The sequence below is a fragment of the Bubalus kerabau genome, chromosome 6 (genome assembly GCF_029407905.1).
Source record: "Bubalus kerabau isolate K-KA32 ecotype Philippines breed swamp buffalo chromosome 6, PCC_UOA_SB_1v2, whole genome shotgun sequence".
Classification (NCBI taxonomy): Eukaryota; Metazoa; Chordata; class Mammalia; order Artiodactyla; family Bovidae; genus Bubalus; species Bubalus kerabau.
In genome coordinates, this window is record NC_073629.1 from 94277183 (window position 1) to 94292439 (window position 15257).

General features: G+C 46.1%; 1 protein-coding gene across 1 annotated transcript; it reads right to left on the reverse strand.

Annotated features, from left to right (window-relative positions):
- Window positions 1–6619: 6619 nt before the first annotated feature.
- GPX7 (glutathione peroxidase 7) lies at window positions 6620–15018 on the reverse strand. Its single transcript, XM_055585875.1, has 3 exons — window positions 14634–15018; window positions 9682–9943; window positions 6620–7962 (listed from the first exon to the last, which is right to left on the reverse strand). The coding sequence occupies exons 1-3, from the start codon at window positions 14943–14945 to the stop codon at window positions 7799–7801; spliced, it is 738 nt and encodes a 245-aa protein (XP_055441850.1). The 5' UTR covers window positions 14946–15018; the 3' UTR covers window positions 6620–7798.
- Between the last annotated feature and the right edge of the window lie 239 nt (window positions 15019–15257).

A 15257-nucleotide genomic window follows, 5' to 3' on the forward strand; every position in this document is an offset into this window, starting at 1 on the left:
CTTATGGCAGAAAGTGAAGAGGAACTAAAAAGCCTCTTGATGAAAGTGAAAGAGGAGAGTGAAAAAGTTGGCTTAAAGCTCAACATTCAGAAAACGAAGATCATGGCATCCAGTCCCATCCCTTCATGGCAAATAGATGGGGAAACAGTGGAAACAGTGGCAGACTTCATTTTCTTGGGCTCCGAAATCACTGCAGATGGTGACTGCAGCCATGAAATTAAAAGATGCTTGTTCTTTGGAAGGAAAGTTATGACAAACCTACACAGTATATTAAAAAGCAGAGACATTACTTTGCCAACAAAGGTCCGTCTAGTCAAGGCTACGGTTTTTCCAGTAGTCATGTATGGATGTGAGTCAAGTTGGACTGTAAAGAAAGCTGAGTGCCAAAGAATTGATGCTTTTGAACTGTGGTGTTGGAGAAGACTCTTGAGAGTCCCTTCAGTCCCCAAGAGAGACTCTTGAGAGATCCAACCAGTCCATGCTAAAGGAGATCAGTCCTGAATATTCTTTGGAAGGACTGATGCTGAAGCTGAAACTCCAATACATTGGCCACCTGATGTGAAGAACTGACTCATTTGAAAAGACTCTGATGCTGGGAAGAATTGGAGGCAGGAGGAGAATGGGACAACAGAGGATGAGATGGCTGGATGGCATCACTGACTCGATGGACGTGAGTCTGAGCGAACTTCGGGAGTTGGTGATGGACAGGGAGGCCTGGCGTGCTTCCATTCATGGGGTTGCAAAGAGTCCGACACAACTGAGCGACTGAACTGAACGGGACTGAGTGACTGAACTGAATGGAACTGAGCAACTGAACTGACTGATCGACTGACTGAGGATTTGTCTTGGGCCTTAATGGCACCCCACTCCAGTACTCTTGCCTGGAAAATCCCATGGATGGAGGAGCCTGGTAGGCTGCAGTCCATGGGGTCGCTAAGAATCGGACACGACTGAGTGACTTCACTTTCACTTTTCACTTTCATGCATTGGAGAAGGAAATGGCAACCCACTCCAGTGTTCTTGCCTGGAGAATCCCAGGGACGGGGGAGCCTGGTGGCTGCCGTCTATGGGGTCACAGAGTCAGACACGACTGAAGTGACTTAGCATAGCATTCCAGTCCCCAAAGTTCAAGGAAACAAACCGTCTTTGTCTACGTCCTTCTTTGGTTTTGACATGAGTCCAGCACTCTATTTGTTTTCAAGCATTTTTCATATTCACAGTTATTTTTCAGCCTGAGATTAGCCACCTCTGCAATTTACTTCAAGACTGCTGTACCCTGGAGTGAATGGCTTTCTCCCAGAATAAAAGTCTCCAACCTTAGACCCTCCCCATCCCTGCTGGAGTGTTACCAGAGCCTAGAAAGCAGAGAATAGAGGGAGAGGGCAAGGACTTTGGTATCATGTCAGCCTGAATTTCTTTTTTTTTAAAGTTGGTCATTAATAAGGACAGTGAGTTTATTTTAAAAAATATTTTTTAAGTCTTTATTGAATTTGTTACAATATTTCTTCTGTTTTTTTGTTTGTTTGTTTGTTTGTTTTGCTACGAGACATGTGGGACCTTAGCTTCCCAACCAGGCATTGAACCTACATCCTCTATTATTGAAAGTCAAAGTCTTAACCGCTGGACCGCCAGAGAAGTCCAAGCCTGGATTTCAATTGCTACTTGGCAATTGACTTGCAGGGAGACTTTAGACTTTTCACATAGTCTTATCTGTAAAAATAGAAATAATAATACCTATCTTAAGATATTAGATATAGGTATGTGAGCACTCAGTAAAAGTTCTCCTTTGCCTTCCACTTTCCTGAGAGCAAGGTTGGTGTCTCATCTTAGGTCCACACACAAGAAAACTGCAGCCTTTGTCAACAGAAGATTCTTGGTGATGTTTGTCAACCCCATGAGTAGAACTGCTTTTTCTCTTGACCTTAGGCAAGTCTGTTCCTATTTCTGAGTCTCACTTTCCTATCTTTTAAATGGGGATATGTGTGCGTGCATGCTAAATTGCTTTCAGTTGTGTCCAACTCTTCGTGACCCTATGGACCATAGCCCGCAGGCTCCTCTCTCCATGGATTCTCCTGGCAAGAATACTAGAGTGAGTTGCCATGTTCTCCTCCAGGAGATCTTCCCAACCTGGGGATCAAACTGGCATCTCTTACATCTCCTGCATTGGCAGGCAGGTTCTTTACCTCTAATGCCACTTTGGATGCCCTTAAATGGGGACAGCACTACCCAAATAACTGTAAGAAGAACTATGATTTACTGAATGTTTACTAGGTATCAGGTACTCCAGTGATTTATGGGCATATTTTCATTTAATCATCATAATAGGCCTATGAGGCCAGGGCTATTAATATCCCCAAGGTCTCAGAAGAGGACACTGAGGCCCAGAGAAGTAAAGTCCACAAGTTAGCCAGCTGCTGAGTGGCAGAGCTGTGATATAAATTCTGTTTTTCAGTACTCCAGACCATGATTTCTCAACCAGATGACATTTTAAGCCAGGTACTTCTTTGCTGTAGGGGACAGTCCTGTATACTATGGGATGTTTAGCAGCATCCTTGGCTCTACTCACCAGATGCCAGCAGTACCCATCACCCAGTTTGACAACCAAAACTGTCTGCAAACATTGCCAAATGTCCCCTGTGAGCAAAATCACCCTTAGTTAAGAATCATTGCCTAGACACTAGATCCCAGTGTTTTTTATCTACAATAAGAGCAAGCCAGGGAAACTTCTTTCCCTTCAAGTTTTCAGTCAAGAAAATCAGCTGCGGATAGCTATTACACTAATGCTAATACTATTTCATATTTTACAGCCCACTTCCACTTAGAAAGTGCTTTTTCACACACTAGTTTGTCTGAATATTCCAGGGGAGACAGCACACACACAGAAGTATCTAACACTGCATCCAGCACTTATTAGGTAAAATCTTCGTTTTCTTTTATTGGCTAGATGAAACAATGGAGGTTCAGGGAGATTAAGTGACTGTCCCAATGTTACACAGCTAGTAAGGGGATATTGTCATTTGTTATCTTGATTAGCCAGTTAACTGTATACTCAATTCTTGGACTTTAATCCTGAGTCTGCTTTCATTGGGAGTTACAAGGCAGATCAGAAGTCTATATAGTTCAACTTCCTATTGTGTGGTATTCAATCCTAGATTAGCATTGCCAGATAAAATGCAAGATGGCTAGTTAAATTTGAATATCATATGAAAAATTAGTAATTTTTCACATATAAGTATGTTTCATGCAACTGTTACTAATACCAGGGATGACAGTGGCCCTGGGACCCCCTCTGGAGAATGAACAGCAGGCTGCGATTGGTAATGTGCTCAGAGGGGAGCACTCGCATTCTAAGATATTAGAGGAAAGGCCTTCTGACCAGGCTTTCCCATCTACCTGAGACTGATCACCTCTCTCATGGGAGGATTTGAGACTTTGAGGGGGAACCCAGCTGAGGCAGGGGTTGAGACAGTCTCTAGAACATTCAGAAATAGATGTAGATGATGACAATGAAGTCTAATCAGTCAATATATGCCTTTTGAACACCTACTATGGGCCCAGCTGCAGAGGTAGGGGTGCCTCAGATGGTAAAGAATCTGCCTGTAATGCAGGAGACCTGGATTCGATCCCTAGGTTGGGAAGATCCCCTGTGGGAGGGAATGACCACCCATTCCAGTATTATACATGGTCACAGTTTCTTGTATTTCTTCCTGGTGCTTATCATAATTGTAATTGTATAATAATTGGTGTAATTATTTGTTTAATGTTTGGATTTTCTTTTATTCTCTTAGTACCATGGCAGCTGGGACATGGGTGTTTTGTTCACTGATGTACCCCTAAAACCTAAGGCAGAACTTGACACATAGGCAATGCCCAAGAAGTATTTGTTGATGAACAAATGTCTCTTCCAACCATAATTTTATAGAAATTCCCCTGACACATGCTTTCCTCCCTCCACACTCTAGCCCAGCTCAGAGAGATTAAAAAGCAGTCAGGATCGGTCCACTCTTTCTCTGAAACCTGGACCAGTTGATAGTGAATGAGAATCATCTGAGGGTGAAAAGACAGAGGCCCTTACTGTATCCACAGCCAGAAATGAATCCTTCTCCAACTAAACTGTGAAGTGCTAAGATATAACCTAATAAATACAGTATTTGGCTTACAAGTAAAGTGTTAGAAGATAATGAAGGCATTAGTAGAAAATCAAATATTAACTATTTAAGTGTTAGCTGATAACCAAGGAATTAATTTAAAACTAAGTTGTTAGCAGATATTGCTTAACCAATGACTGAGGTAACAGTTGATAACTTAAAGTGAGATTTTTCCTAGGGGAACCCTTGCCCATTGGAGGGGGCTTGGGAACAGCAGAAAGCTGACAAAACCTAGGAATGAAGGTCTAGTCAGATCAGATCAGATCAGTCGCTCAGTCGTGTCCGACTCTTTGCCACCCCATGAATCGCAGCACGCCAGGCCTCCCTGTCTATCACCAACTCCCGGAGTTCACTCAGACTCACGTCCATTGAGTCAGTGATGCCATCCAGCCATCTCATCCTCTGTCATCCCCTTCTCCTCCTGCCCCCAATCCCTCCCAGCATCACAGTCTTTTCCAATGAGTCAACTTTTCGCATGAGGTGGCCAAAGTTCTGGAGTTTCAGCTTTAGCATCATTCCTTCCAAAGAACACCCAGGGCTGATCTCCTTCAGAATGGACTGGTTGGCTCTCCTTGCAGTCCAAGGGATTCTCAAGAGTCTTCTCCAGCACCACAGTTCAAAAGCATCAATTCTTCAGCACTCAGCCTTCTTCACAGTCCAACTCTCCATCCATACATGACCACAAGAAAAACCATAGCCTTGACTAGATGGACCTTTGTTGGCAAAGTAATGTCTCTGCTTTTGAATATGCTATCTAGGTTGGTCATAACTTTCCTTCCAAGGAGTAAGCGTCTTTTAATTTCATGGCTGTAGTCACCATCTGCAGTGATTTTGGAGCCCAGAAAAATAAAGTCTGACACTGTTTCCACTGTTTCCCCATCTATTTCCCATGAAGTGATGGGACCGGATGCCATGATCTTCGTTTTCTGAATGTTGAGCTTTAAGCCAACTTTTTCACTCTCCACTTTCACCTTCATCAAGAGGCTTTTTAGTTCCTCTTCACTTTCTGCCATAAGGGTGGTGTCATCTGCATATCTGAGGTTATTGAGAAGGTCTAGTAGGGACTGCAAAATCCCCAGCTGGACTCTAAACTTCTGCAGGAAACTGTTGGCTCATCTGTGGTTTTCCAGATAGGGTCTAGGCAGAGATGGCATGGAGCCAGTGCTCAAAATGCTTCCCATACAATTAAGTTTAATCTGCTAAGGGCCAAGCACTGTGCTGAGCAGAGAAGGGAAGGCAGTTACATAAAGAATGAGACTGTGGTAAATGAGCAAGTGAGTGATGTGTGAAAGGAAGGGCTTAAGGGGTTTGTGAAGGCTGTGAAGGGAGAGAGGTGTGTTAGGGAGAGGTGATGAGCTTAGTTCTGGAGACAGTGAATTGAGGTGTCTCTGGTCATGCCCCAACAGGCAAGTGGATATGAGTCCAGCGTAGATACAAAGAAGAGATTTAGGTATCATCAGGGTGTGGATGGTGGTCAAGATCTTGAGAAAAAATGAGATGGCTGTGGCAGAGCATATAAGTGAGAAAAGGGACCAGCCTAGAAGCCCAAGGAAGACCAACAGGAAGGAGTGAGCATCGGAGGAAGAGTCACCAACAAACACCTAGAAGGAAGGTGCACCGGGAGAGATGGGGGAAACCAAGAGAAGGCAGGGGCAGGAAGGCTGAGGGAAGAGAGTGTGTCAGGGAGAGGAGCAGTGCGGTCAGCAACGTCACATGCAGCTGACAGGTCAAGCAGGGTGAGGTCAGAGATGTCCATTGAGAATGTGGTTCTGAGATGTTCATCACAAACATTTCTGTGATAGCTGGGTTTCCCTGTGTATGTGTGTGTATGTGTGCCCATGTCTTTACAGAAATGATCACGTGGCAAGCCAGAGCATGGGGAACAATGTGCAAGGACAGGCTGGAGGCCACCACAGGGTGGTTTGTGGTCAGCCCACAGAAAGCCTTCATTTACTCTAGGAGCTTTGGGGAAGGAATATTAAAGTAGGCTTTGAGGATTGTGAGCACAGATCAACCCTTTCTCTGAACAATGGGAAAATGGAAGACAGCAGAAGGAACCATTTGCTCAGTCTGTGAGTCAAGGGCACAACCAGAACTTGAATCTGAGTCTCCTGCTTCTAGAAGAGTGACTTTGGAAGAAGTGGACATAAAATCCTCATTGGCCAATAAATTATAGATCAGTTACTTTGCTCATCACCTGTTTTTAGATACCTCTTTTTTAGATTTATATAAAAGTGAAATACATATTTTACATACAAAATGTAAATATTAAAAAAAAACCTAACAAAGAAAGCAAATGACTCCTGTTCTCCCACCCCATGCCCTCACAGACAACAACAATTAACAGTTTTGTTACTGTTAATTGTCTACATCCCTCCCTCCCTCTATCTCATGCTTAACATTGAAATTTTTAATAAAAATATTATTATTGTTTATGCTGGATGTTGTTTTGTGTGTGTGCACGTGTTCATTATAACTTGCCTTTTTTCACTTTTGGACAACTTTCAGCATAGAAATTAATTCATCTGAACAACTGTAGTAGTGGATCATTTGGTTTTGTGTCATAATTTGCTACAAAACCAGACTGATGGACAAAAGTTTTCACTATAATGAACAATGTGCATATACATTATTGTACATACATATTTGCACAGTTTGGGAGTCTTTTAAAAGGAGAAATGATGGAGCAAAGCGTGTAGACACTTTGTTTTAAAAGATACTGACAAGTCATCCTCTAAAAACCTGTACCAGTTTGTCCTGCCAACAGCTTATGTGAATGCCCATTTTCCCACATCCTTACCAACAGCAGGTATTATCATTTAACAAAATCTTTCCAACTTGAATGAAGCTGAACATCTTTTCATATCTTCATTATCCATCTCTATTTTTCAGTGAATTACCTATTCATATCCTTTGCCTGTAATTGAAGTGTATTTTTGGTCAGTGAATTCTTATCGGGCAATAACGATTGGTTTGATTAAAATAAGTCTGAGAAGACTTTGTACGAAATTGCTAAAAGTTTACCTCCAGGGACCAAGAGTACAGAAAATGAGGGAGATACTTTCATTCTTTATTTTGTATCATCTTGTATTATTTTACAATGAATTGTATTACTTTTGTAATTTAAAAAAATACATAGGAAAACAGTAACAGCTACAAATGTTTGGCCTGGATTCTCATGGCTATAATTCATGTTGAGTTCAAGTTTTTATTGATCACAACTTATTTTTTGGTACATATGCAAAAACCATTTATTGAATGCCTCCTGGTTAGCTGGCACTGCCCTTGGCACTTTCATAGGCTTTTCATCCTCATCCTCACAACAGCCCTGTGAGGTAGGAATTGGCCCTGCTTTATAGGTAGGAGATTATTGCTTGAAATGCTTCTATTTGCCACACATTTTCATGGGCTAGAGGTTCTTATCGGCTGATGAGGCATTGGTTAAGAACTCTCACTGGTCAGGAGTTCCTAGAGGTTGCTCTAAGATTCAAATAATCAAGCTACTAGAATTTTCCCCCGGTAGGAGTGATGGGGTGGGGGGACAAGAGTGGAGGAGAGTCAGTGGTCTCTCCCTTTGTAGCACCATTTCAGTCTGCTTTGGTCACTCATGCACGGTCGGGGGAGGGGATGGGGGAGAGGAGGGAAAGTGGTTATAAGTCTTCTCGCTTCTTCAGGATGAGTTTCCTCACAAGCGCTGTAACCTGGGGCCTGATTTCCTCCACCGACACAGTTGGGTCCCAAGCTCCTACCACCTTTCCATCTGGGGCCACCAGGTACTTCCAGAAGTTCCAGGTAGGCTCCTTCCCAGAAGTCTCTAGAGAAAAGGAAGGAGAGCAAAGTGTGCTTCTCTGTGCCCCGTCTCCTGGAATTCCATTAGCGGTATCCATCCCTCCCTTGAAGCACTGGTTCTATTAGTTAGAATGAACTGCAGAACTTTTAAAGGTCCTGATGTCCAGTCCATACCCACAGACCACTTAAGGAAGAATCTCTGGGGGTAAGACTCAGGCATCAATATTCTCTAAAAGTTTTCCAGGAGATTCCAATGTGGTGCCTAGGTCGAGAACCATTGCTTTAGAATTCTGTCAAGTGCCTGATAAGGCAATATCTGATCTTCCTTTATTAATGATCTCAGAGACTTCCCTGGCAGTCTAGTGGTTAAGATTCTGCTTTCACTACCGGGGGCACGGGTTCAATCCCTGGTTGGGGAACTAGGATTCCGCATGCTGCATGGTGTGGCTGCAAAAAAACAAAAAGTTTTAATGACCTCAAACTACTGCATAGTCTGTAACCTACTCTCTGATTTAATCCTTTTTTTAGGAGTATATTATTTAATTTATTATAACACTGTTTCATGTTTTGGTTTTTTGGCCACGAGGCATGTGGACTTTTAGCTTCTCCCACCAGGGATCGAACTAGCGCTCCCTGGATTGGAAAGGGAAGTCTTAACCACTGAACCACCAGGGAAGTCCCTGATTTAATCTTAATGGTTCCCATATGTTAGTCCTTGGACTGGTTGCATCTGAATCATGGTGGTGGTGGTGGAGCGGGGGCTTATAATTAAACAGATTCTTGGGTCCTGCTTCAGTAGGTCTCAGGCTAATGTATTTTAAAGAGCTCCCCAGGTGCTTCTAAAACAGGGCCAGGTTTGATCTATAACCATGGGAACTGGGAAGGAACTAATAAAAACACACGGGGGGGGGGGGCAAAAATATTAGGACTGACCCACAGAGCAAAATTCAAATTGCCTCAAGAAGGGACATTTGGTTTGCAACACTGCTGTTTGTCATTTACTCTTCCAGGTAAATGGGTTCTGGGGGAGGGCAGTGAGGGATATGAAAGCAACCAGAAGCATGGAGTGGGAGGTGGGAGAAGGCAAGAATGGAGCCCCCAAAGGAAGGGAAAAGCCTGAGAAAGGAAACAGGACTTAATGACAAGATTGGCTAATGACCCCATTTTGTGGTTCTCAGGCTTCTGGGAAGGGATCTGTTTCTCAAATACTAAGATCTTTTCTTTTTTTTTTTTTTGGTATTTTGGGACTTTTTTTTGCCGTGCCTGACAGCTTGAGAGAGCTCAGCTCCCTGACAAGGCATTGAACCCAAGCCCTGGAAGGCAGTAGAAGTGCTGAGTCCTAACCACTGGACTGCCAGGGAATTCCCAAGAGCTGGTATTTTAGCTTAGACGGTTTCCCTCCTATGGTCTACAGACTGACTGCCTCTGACTCAGGACAGGAGATACCTGTCAGCCTTCTCCAGGAATGTGGTGTCCCCTGTTTGAAGCTAAAATCTGAGAGTCCAGTTTCCTTCTAGGAGCCCCTGTGGATGGTAACAGAAGCGGAGACAGGCCTGCAGAGTGACTCTGGGGGAAACTGCAAGGCAGTAAGGGTGGAGATATTCTTAGGCAGGAATATTCTTCAGTTCATCCTCAAAGATTTGTGCTAGAATAGACCATCAACCCAGCTGCGGGCATCTAGAAGGGGCCCCAGGTCACCCAGCCAGCCAGTGGCTTCTGCTGCCCAGCCAGCTGAGGGACTCACCGGTCAGGTACTTGAAGGCAGGGTGGGCACCAGGGCCGGTGACTGCAATCTTGCTAAACATGGGGAAAGAGACACTGTATGTGCGGCGGGCAAAGCTCTCAATCTCCTTGTTGCTGTCGGGCTCCTGCTGGCCAAACTGGTTGCAGGGGAAGGCAAGCACATTGAAGTGGTGGGGCCCCAGGTCCCGCTGTAGCTGCTGCAGGGCCCGATAGTGCTGGTCTGTGAAGCCGCACTCGCTAGCCACGTTCACCACCAGGGACACCTGGGCAGCAAAAACAAAACCCAAACACATACACAACCCAGAGAAGGCGCACATGCCCTGACATGCCCACATGCGTGACCCCTCAACAACGAAAGCATTCTTTCATATATGCAAGAACACAATGTATACACATGTAAATGATGCTCTCACATATACACAAACACATATACACAGGCACAAATGAAATCGGACATGCAGGGGCTTACAGATACATAAACACTCAGAATAAGCACACAATAGACATCAGTGGGTCTGCCTATGGCCCAGGACACAAAGATACTTTAGCACACATAACTCATGCCCACAAACACAGAAGAACACCATCACAGAGAGAGGCACACATACTGGTGAACTCCCATCAGGAGGTGATACAGGAGACAAAAAAGGCAGACCTGGGTTTAATTTCTGGCTCAGTCAACTAGCAGTCATCATTCTATACTGGAGTTGCCTACATACCTGTTGGTCTCCCTTCTAGAATGTGAACCTGCTGAGGGCAGGAGCTATGTTCACTTCACTGGGGCTGACACATGGAAAAGTCTTAGAATGTACGTGCTGAGTGAATGAGTAAGTCTGCACATACAAATGATCGCCTATGTAATGGGTACACAGACGTGGTTTTCTTGATAAAAGGATCTCAAGAACCTCTGGGCAATCCTTTTTTGCTCTTCTCCCTCCAGCAAAAAAACACCACTTCCTTCTGTCGCTAGACTAACCTTTAAATAATTGCCTTATAACACATTTATTCATTGCCTTCAGGCGATAAATATAAAGCTGGCTGATGGAACTCGATTATATGACTGCAATTACAATTTTGGCACCAATGCTATATTTTTCAGCTTCTGGTTACATATTACTGCAGGATTTAAAATCTTACCCTGTATCTGGGCAGCCAAGTCCTATCAATCTGGCCACCTTTTAATACAAGTGGCGGGATTATACCAGTTGGCCCCATAGAGAGCCAGGGGCAGCTCAGGGCACTAGATATGCTCAGGCTGGCAGGGTTTCTCAATCTCAGCACTACTGACGTTTGGGGCTGGGTAATCTGTGTTGTGAGGTGGCTGCCCTGTTCACTGTAGAATGTTTAGCCACATCCTTGGCCTCTACCCACTAGCCGCCTAGTCTTACTAATCAAAAACGTCTCCTCCAGACATTCCTGAAAGTCCCCTGGGGAGAAAGATCACCACCAGCTGAGAACCACTGGGCTGGATGATGAGAACCATTGAGCTGTAACTCCCTCACCCATTTCTTGGGACCCCAGCCTGTGGCCATTTTGTCATTGTATGCCACATTGTGAGACCCCTTTAGCTCCCTTCACTAGGTGGAGGTCTTCCTCTTTCTTCTCTGCTGGATCCCTGGGCGCTGAGAGCATTAAAGCTTGTTATTTCTAACCTACATCTTGTGTGTCTGCCCATACTTTTAGAAAGAGGGAGATCCTACTTCTATTTCCATGACTGAATCCAAAAAGCTTATCTTTAAAGTGACCAAAACACAGACATGCTTATGTGCTCAGTCACGTCCAATTCTTTGTGACCCCACAGACTATAGCCCACCAGGCTCCTCTGTCCATGGGATTTTCCCAGGCAAGAATGCTGGAGTGAGTTGCCATTTCCTCTTCCAGGGGATCTTTCCAACTCAGGGATTGAACCTGTCTCCAGCACTGGCAGGCAGGTTCTTGACTACTAACCACCTGGGTATTTCGAAAACACAGATACACCCAAATACACACAGTTAATTTATATATATACATATATAAGTACAGATGCAAACTCATAGGTGTATGCAAAATAAATAAACCATTCACACTGCGGGGGTTTCCCTGGTGGCTCAGATGGTAAAGAATCCGCCTGCAAAGTGGGAGACCTGGGTGTGATCCCTGGATTGGGAAGATCCCCAGGAGGAGGGCATGGCAACCCACTCCAGTATATTGTTGCCTGGAAAACCCCCTTGGACAGAAGAGCCTGGCAGGCTACAGTCCATGGGGCTGCAAAGAGTCAGACATGACTGAGCGACTAAGCAGCACACACACACTACACTCAGGCCTACAGGTACATAACCTCACAGCATAGGCCAGGGAATTCCTGAGTGTCACGTACTCATCTACACTCCACACTGGTCTAAAGGCCTGTCTCCCAGTTTGTGCCTGAGGACACAAGCCAGTCAACTTTGCCCATGGCTATGTCTCCAGGGCACGTATGGCCATGTCTTCCTGTGGCAGGCAGTAAGGAAGCCAGTGTTTTGTTTTGTTTTTTTCCTAATTAAAAAAAAAAAAAAACCTGTAGTAAAATATACATAATGAGCCAGTAGCTGTTTGCAGGTGAATGACTGACCATACTGCCAAAGAGCAGAGCAAACTTGGGTTAATTCACAGTATCATTTACAGCTTCCTGGCCTGACTGTTCCTGGTTTCCCTCTAAAGCTGGAGATTAAGACATGGGCTCTGGAACTGGATTGCCTGGCCTCAAATTCTAACTCTACCTCTTAGCAGCTGGGTGACTTTGTGGATTTTTTGTTTTTGTTTTTAAATTTCTTTCTGATTGAATTCTAGGCCTCTCACTCCAATGCTTTTTAGGATTTACCAATGACCTAGAGGATGAAAACATTCAGAATTCTGGAACCACTTTCTGGGTAATTTTTTTCCTTACATCCTGGATGCCTTATTACTTCTAAAAACAAACAGTCTGTGTCTCTTTTTGCCTTAGTACCTTTTACTATTAGAAATTACATTGTTCATGTCTCTGTTCTTTTCTTGTCTGTCTCCTCTCGACCTCATATAAGCTCTATTTAAATTGAAACTTGGCCACTTTTTTCACCGTTGCATCCCCTGTACCCTCAGGGCTGGCATGGTACTTAGTATACAGTAGATGCTCAATAATAAATGAGTTAATGAGTAGCAGAGCTGGTCAAGTGTTAAACCTGGGGCTCTCTCTGATGAGCTGCACTAGAGGGAAGGGAAGGCCCGAGTGGGAATGGGTCCTGCTCTGACTGGCTGTTTCCCGGAGCCCTGGATGAGATTTCTGTTGGGGCCCAAGACAAGCACACTGCACTCTACCCAGGGTTTCCACACTGCACGTCATTTGAACCTCACGATACCTTGGGGAGGGGGGGAACCTGGACAAGGGCTACTGTCCCCAGGACTCCCAGCATAATTGAGAATTTCAAGGGGTAGAGAGTACTTTTTTCATTGAAGATGGCCTTGCTCTTGGAAGATTGCTAATAGCCATTTTCTTGTGTGGTTCATCCAAACCTGGAGGCTGGGCCTACCTGTCCATTAGAGACCAACTCCTTATCCTTTCCACACACAGCCCCAGGTCTACCTTGAGAAATGAACTTGGAGGCTTCTTCGTTTCACACAGTGAAACATTTAGGTCTCTGAATAAAGTGTTTAAGGCTCCTTTTGATTACTCCCTACCCTCTTCAGCCTCATCTTTCAGCGGATGCTTTATACTCCTTCAAGCACAACGGCTTGAGGACTTCACTACCCCTCATCACCCTTCTTGCTGTTTATTTCTGAGCCTTGCTTCCCTGGTGGCTTAGATCGTAAAGAATCCGCCTGCAATGCAAGAGACCTGGGTTCAATCCCTGGGTTGGGACAATCCCCTGGAATAAGGAATGACTACCCACTCCAGTATTCTGGCCTGGAGAATTCCACGGGCAAAGAAACCTGGCAGGCAACAGTCCATGGGGTGGCAAAGAGACCGACTGAGTGACTTCCACTTGGCACTGACAGTTCTCTTTGCCTGAAATGCTCTTCTTGGTTTTGCTAAAACTCACTCTTGTTTCAAAGACTCACCCAGGCACACTTCCTCTCTCAAGTCCTCTCTGAGCTGAGATGCCCCCTCTGTAAGGAGGTAGCAATTAGACTGGATGACTCTTCCATCTCAACCTGAGCTGCCATCTTAAAAGTTTGCCTAGAGGAGACCATGGATGGGTGGGCGGTTCTCCTCCAGGCTCCCTGCTTTCTAGCGCTGTGTGACTCTCCATCTCTGGGTCTTAGTGTACTCTCCAAAACTGGGCTCCCCAAGTTTTAGAGAGTACTCTAAACTCCGTACTCTCCTCTGGGCTCTATTGCCTGATGACCTGAGGTGGAGCTGATGTAATAATAGAAATAAAGTTCACAATAAATGTAACGCATTTGAATCATCCTGAAACCACCCCACCCTCCCCACCCTCTGAAAAAATTGTCATTAATGAAACCAGTCCCTGGTGCTAAAAAGGTTGGGGACCGCTGCTCTAAAAGATGATGTGTAAGGTCCCGGTGCATCTGAAGTGATAACTTCCTCCGCACCGAGCTTTCATTTCCACAGTGTTCTCACTGCACTTAATATCGCCAACTGCCCGCGCGGAAACTGGGGATGGGAGAGACAAAGGCTGCTACTGTTAATTTTTAAACCGGTGCGTGACAGGCTGCGCCCCGCTGCCCAAAAGCGCTGGGAGGGAAATCGGCGCGAGCAGCGAGAGTTTCGGGTTTCACCGCGCACGCCGGGCCGTGCCACGTAGTCATGGGACAGACCCGGCCGAGGATCTGGGGGCGCCGCGCCCGGGGGGGATGCCGGGGTGGGGGCGGGGAGCCAGGGCTGGGTGACCGAACGACCCGAGCCCCACGGAGCCCCATCCGGCAGGGTCCTGGGCGCCCGGCTCCCGGGCCAGGGTTCGGCGGGGCGGCGCCGAGGCCCGGCGGGCGGACACTCACCGAGCCTCGGTACTTCTCCAGCGACACCAACTTGCCCCGGATGTTGACGGCCTTGAAGTCGTAGAAGTCCTGCTCCCGCGGCGCGCAGGCCGCCGCAGCCAGGAGCAGCCACGCCGCCGCCCGTGCCGCCACCATGACTCGCTCCGCAGCAGGCGGCGTGGCGAGGGCAGAGGCAGGGCAGGGGGCACGGGCGCAGCGGGGGCGGGAGGCAGGAGGGGGCGGCCCCGGCGCCACGCGGCCCTCCGGGCAGGACGCGCCCCCTTCTTTCCCGCGGGCGGTGGAGCGCCGGGCTCTGGACCTCGGTCTCCCCATCTGTACTGCAGGAATGCTGGGCTCCGCGCCCCTTCCCCGACCCCAGGGCCGTAGTTTCAGGATTCTGACCACTGAGATCCGAATTCGTTTCAATGAGGTTTCCTCTTGTTCCAGGATACAGGAAAAGGGAGTGGAAAAACTGCATCTGGGAGCTCCCCTTCTGATTAGTGCCCTTTGGCTGGTCGCTTCACCTTTCTGGGCCCCAGTTTTTCATCCGTTCCCTTCCTGACCCACCTAGACAGGACAGGATGATAGCAATAGAAAAATGGATGTGAAACGTTTTGAATGGTGCCTGTGAACTTTGGGTGGATG

What these genes read in the sequence shown, in the direction of transcription:
- GPX7 (XM_055585875.1), bottom strand. Translation starts at nt 14,945, where the DNA reads ATGGGGAGACCGAGGTCCAGAGCCCGGCGCTCCACCGCCCGCGGGAAA. An exon ending in TGGAGAAGTACCGAGGCTCG is followed by an intron (nt 9,944 to 14,633) that starts GTGAGTGTCCGC and finishes TTTGCTGCCCAG; the next exon opens with GTGTCCCTGGTGGTGAACGT. An exon ending in TGCCTTCAAGTACCTGACCG is followed by an intron (nt 7,963 to 9,681) that starts GTGAGTCCCTCA and finishes CCTTTTCTCTAG; the next exon opens with AGACTTCTGGGAAGGAGCCT.